The 4,695-nt window shown below is 38.6% G+C and overlaps 1 protein-coding gene and 1 long non-coding RNA gene across 2 annotated transcripts in view; one reads left to right on the top strand and one right to left on the bottom strand.

The window, feature by feature from the left end:
• The window catches only part of LOC111235917 (H-2 class I histocompatibility antigen, Q9 alpha chain-like), a gene marked incomplete at its 3' end in the record, with an annotated part of 13,762 nt that extends 9,651 nt beyond the window's left edge, over nt 1-4,111 (bottom strand). Inside the window, exons 1-2 of the mRNA XM_022764490.1 lie at nt 3,956-4,111; nt 2,921-3,181 (exon numbers count right to left, since the gene is read on the bottom strand). Coding sequence (XP_022620211.1) covers nt 2,921-3,181; nt 3,956-4,013 — 319 coding nt within the window. The remainder of the gene's footprint in view (nt 1-2,920; nt 3,182-3,955) is intronic.
• On the top strand, nt 20-1,503 carry LOC111235916. Its single transcript, XR_002665710.1, has 3 exons — nt 20-372; nt 890-1,152; nt 1,314-1,503. It is a non-coding gene; the product is annotated as an uncharacterized LOC111235916 (long non-coding RNA).
• Nucleotides 4,112-4,695: the final 584 nt, after the last annotated feature.

Below are 4,695 nucleotides of genomic sequence, written 5' to 3'. Positions count from 1 at the left end.
CATTCATTCAGCTGCTCGCTCCTGTTCATTTGTGCGCTGCTTGGTTTGTAACTCTCTTGTTAAATGTAAAGTTTTCCCTGTGAGGTCGGTGTTGGGGACATTGGGCCGAGTCGGTGAGCTGACGTCACACTTCCTGTTAGCTCTGACGTCACACTGACGTCGGCGTTGTTTTCCACCACTCTGTGTGTTTTTATTGTTCATGGTGTTTAAAGTATTACATAAGCAGAGCCACGAATGAGCTCAAATGAAGCCTGAAGAAGAAGAAGCAGCGAGCAGCTCTTGGTGAAGCTAGCGCAGCCATCTGGCTCAGGACCGTGTGATGGAGGTGGAGCTAAACTATGGAGGCATTTCTTCTGGACTCACAGTTTGACAGTGAGTTTAACTGAACTGAGCTGTTCAGTATTTCTCTTGTTGATTTGTTATCAGTTCAGTTAGTCACAGTGAGTCGAGCTAACGCTCACTGACGTTGCATTTAGCTGCTTTTCTCTTAACTAACAAGCTAACGTAGCTGAAGACTGTAGCTTGATGTGTCTGACCCAGTTACTGTCAGCTTGTCTTTAAATAACTTATGTCTTGGTTTCAAACGGGTTTATATTTCTCATAGTCAGGAGGAAACTGTTGCATTGAGTTAGTGGTTTTTCCTCCGGCCTCAGCATGTGTTGACTGTTAGCTGCTAAAACTCACACCTGTATATTATAAGAGTGTGAAGAGGACGTGTGTGTGTGGAGTAATGCTGGTTCACCCTCTCTTCAACCTCACCTGCTTCACATCAATTTCTTTTTTAATTAAACATCAATATAATAACGTTGGAGTCACTTGGATTGTCAAGAGACATCACTTCATTTTCCCCAAATGTTTACACTTTATTCTACATGTTGTTTCTTGTCAGTAAGTTAAATGGAGGTTTCTGAAGACGACCCTGGACCTCTGGATCATCAGCCTCTGGAGGACCACTGACCAGATCTGACCTCACCCAATATTACTGTCTATAAAGGCGACGTTCAAACCATGTGGCTGCATCACTGAGGCCTGACAACATATGGGAATGTGTTTTACTAAAGTTTCTCTGATGCTGTGCACAGGTGGATTATCTACATGCGCACAGAAGACGAACAGTGTGGCTGCTGGTGATTCTGTGGAGAGGCGTGGAGGGTGAGTTTGTCATTTGTTAGATAACAGGTGTCATATATTTCATTTTTACTGTGTAAGCGGGACCTGTAGCCTCATCTGTGCTGCTCACGGCGGCAACGCAAAACCTTCTGATGCAAAATGTGTTTGTCTTTACATTGGTTTCATTTTATCTGTGCGTTCAGAGACGCCGACTCTAACAGACGTTCACGTGTGGATCAGAATAATCAGTTAGATGGAGAAGGCAGGAGCAAGACTGGAGACCATGATGATGGTGAGTGATACTGATGCAGTGATTTGTATTATAGTCAGCTTTGTTTTAAAACACCTGTCCCACAGTAAGTGTGACTGATAGACACAATCGTTACTGTGTGTTTGTTTGTTTGTCTGTTTGTTTGTTTGTTTGTGTGTTTGTTTAAAAGTACAACACCATCCTGCAGGTTCTCACACTTGTAGCAGCTGTTACACTGTCAGATCTGCCATTTCACACCTGGTTTTATGGTACGTGTGTTATTTATTTTATGTTTGGATGATGTGTGACGGTTCCTTTCCTGTAGGATCACTGATATTTACTGTAACTAACTATCCTCATATGTGCTGAAGCTAAAACAGTCATCTCTCCCTCTCCTCCTCTCTCTCATCACACTCTTCCTCCATCTCTCTCTCTCTCTGTCGGTCAGGATGACCATCTTCTCTCTGAATAACACTGAGACCACGCCACAAGAAAGCAGCAGTTTTGTCTCTTTAAAGAAAAAATGAATTGTTGAATAATTCTAATACAAAAAAGTTATTATGAACCAATTCACTGTGGGAAGTTCAGTAGAGTTATTCTGATCTAATCTACTGGAAAGAAAGTGCAGCATCCAGTCTCCAGACTCAGTAATGTGATTCATTCAGGTGTATGAATGAAAAAAAATTTTTCATACCAAACAACTGAATCTGTGTCAATAAAATATAGATGAGTTTTGTAAAATTCTACAAAGTAAAAACAGAATTTCTCTTGGATATTTGATTGACAAAAACATTTGCCTCTGAGCTACTTTATTCTATATAAGGTGAAAGAAATTAAAGATTTTACACACACATATATATATATCCAGAGAACTCAGCTACAGATGTGTGTATGTTGATAGTTCCTACAACTTCTGCAGAAACACTGATGAAACCCTCATTCATCTACTTTCAGTTTGAAATAGGAATTATTCCTTTTATTATACTGACTTAAACTCTGATTAAAAAATACACACATAGCCTTGTTTGGTTATAATGACAAAAAATAACAACTGTACTTTCCCCCTTTTCAAATTAAAACAGACTGAAGTGGATTCAGCTCTCAAATCTCTTACTTTAACATATAATACAAAAGAGATTCTGAACCCATTCTAAAAATATATTTAAAAAAACACTGAGGACAAATGAAATGCTTTCCTCATGTGGGTGTGGCTTTTTCTCTTTTCTTAATTATTTAATTATTGATATTACTTTATTTGAAGCTGCTTGTAGACTGCCCTGTGAAACATGTTTTTAACATTACATGCTTCAAACATAGACATGAATAAATAAATAATGTTCAATAAAAGTTTTAATACTGTAGAACTTTACAGGAGAAATTAAAATAAAGGAGCGGTAGACTTATCAACAGACTGTTGTTTCTGTGTGTGTGTGTGTGTGTGTGTGTGTGTGTGTGTGTGTGTGTGTGAGAGAGAGAGAGAGAAAAGAGACTGTGTGTGAATGTTGATATCAATGTCACGAACATTTCTAAATGATTTTCCAGTGACTGTGAACTACTCACCTCCAGTTTGATTAAAGCGTTTCCTGACAATTTCAATGCTGGCTTTGAAGCTCTGCTCAGCACCAATGGAGGTCTGAGTCTGTCTCTCCCAGTACTCAGGTCCTTCACTCTTGGCCATCCAGTCCTGCTTGGGAATCACTTTCTTGATGTTACTGTCATAGTAATCCATCTGTAGCCCATCTAACATTCCCAGATTGACAAACTCTGGGAAGTTTGGAACTCCTGATGAGGCCGTGTAGAAGTACTGCAGCGAATGCGTCACTGTGGCAAAAGAAACACTGTCACCATTTTGAATAGCAGGTTACACCGAGGGAGTCAGCAAACTCCAAACACAAAGCTGCTGTGATGCTAAGACAAACTGAGCCTGGCTGAGGAAAATATGAGATAACATAGTAATTATTTCTTAATACATTTTCCATATTGTGATACAGATATCGGAAATTTATATTATAAAACTGATTTCAACCATATTGTCCAACTCTCTCTCTCGCTTCTCATTAGTTTCTAATGGTAAGTTCAAGAAAGTGCTGTATAAAATAATTCCTTTACTTTCCTTCATCTAATCAGAAAAGTCCAAAACAAAAACCTTTTTTTAGGTCTGTTAGGTCATCAGTAATTTGAATACAGATTAATCTAATAAAGAATCTAATGTTTCTTTTGCTACTCTCTATATAGGTCTACGTTACTTTTCATTATCTCCACATAATGTCAGATAATCAGAATTTCAGCCAAAGTGCAGCATTTTTCTCATAAATCCAATATTTCACTTGTAAGTTTTCACAGGACCAAACAGTTTCATACATTGATTTAATCTTAAAAATAAATATTTAATCATGGTTTTGAGCCTAAAGTTATTTAGCCCCAAAGCCCTAAAAGATAAAGTGAATCACTAACTAATAGTTGGGTTTCTAACATATTTCATAATCTTCGAAGTCTAAAGCGCACTTCAGATCTGTACACGCACGAAGGTCTAAAGATAAAGATAATTATCATTATCATATATAATTATACAATTAACCAAACGGGTCAACTCACCGGCCTCCGCGTCGTGTAATCCCCAAAGAATCAAACTGAGAGCAAGAAAAGCCTTCATCGTTTCCTGCAGCTTTGACAGACTCACTATAAAATACAAATATCAGACAGATACACTGAGCCTTCTCAACGAGTGTCACAGCGCGACTGAAAGCAACGTCTCAGGAACGTCTAATATCAGCCTCCATAAGAGCCAATAGGAATTTAGGAAGGACCCGGCGTCATGTAAATCTGGGTTAAACTTGCCCACGAAGGTTATTAACGAAAGTGAAAGTAGATTTGCCTGGTTTTAGCCTGTGTGGGAGGAAGGGCAGACAAACAGTGAAGTATTCTTGAGTTAAGGCCTCTCTGTGCGTCTCACACGCATTTCATTGATTCAGTAGTGTCGTACTCTTGTTCTTTTTGGATTTCATGATTGCCCTTGAATAACAAATAATATCTCTGATGAGAATATAAACAAGTCTGGTTTCACTGATGTTGCTTATTCCCAGAAGAACTGGAAAAATCAAGGTCTCTCTTGTGACAGAGAGGATTCAAATAAAAACTGATGTGTTTCTCAACTTTGTTCACATATGACAGGAGTATTAAACTGCCCAGACCTTGTATAATGTTTAATGTGATGTAATGCACAGAAATGTAGATGTTTTCTGGGAGGTCAGAGGTCACTGTGAGCTACAGATTTGTTCAGTTTGACGGACTGACTGGTTTTGTGTGACAGTTCTGATTAAAATGTCAACATCAAA

The sequence above is a fragment of the Seriola dumerili genome, unplaced genomic scaffold, assembly GCF_002260705.1.
Source record: "Seriola dumerili isolate Sdu_G_001 unplaced genomic scaffold, Sdu_1.0 BDQW01000543.1, whole genome shotgun sequence".
Taxonomy (NCBI): Eukaryota; Metazoa; Chordata; class Actinopteri; order Carangiformes; family Carangidae; genus Seriola; species Seriola dumerili.
This window is presented reverse-complemented; position numbering and strand designations above follow the sequence as displayed.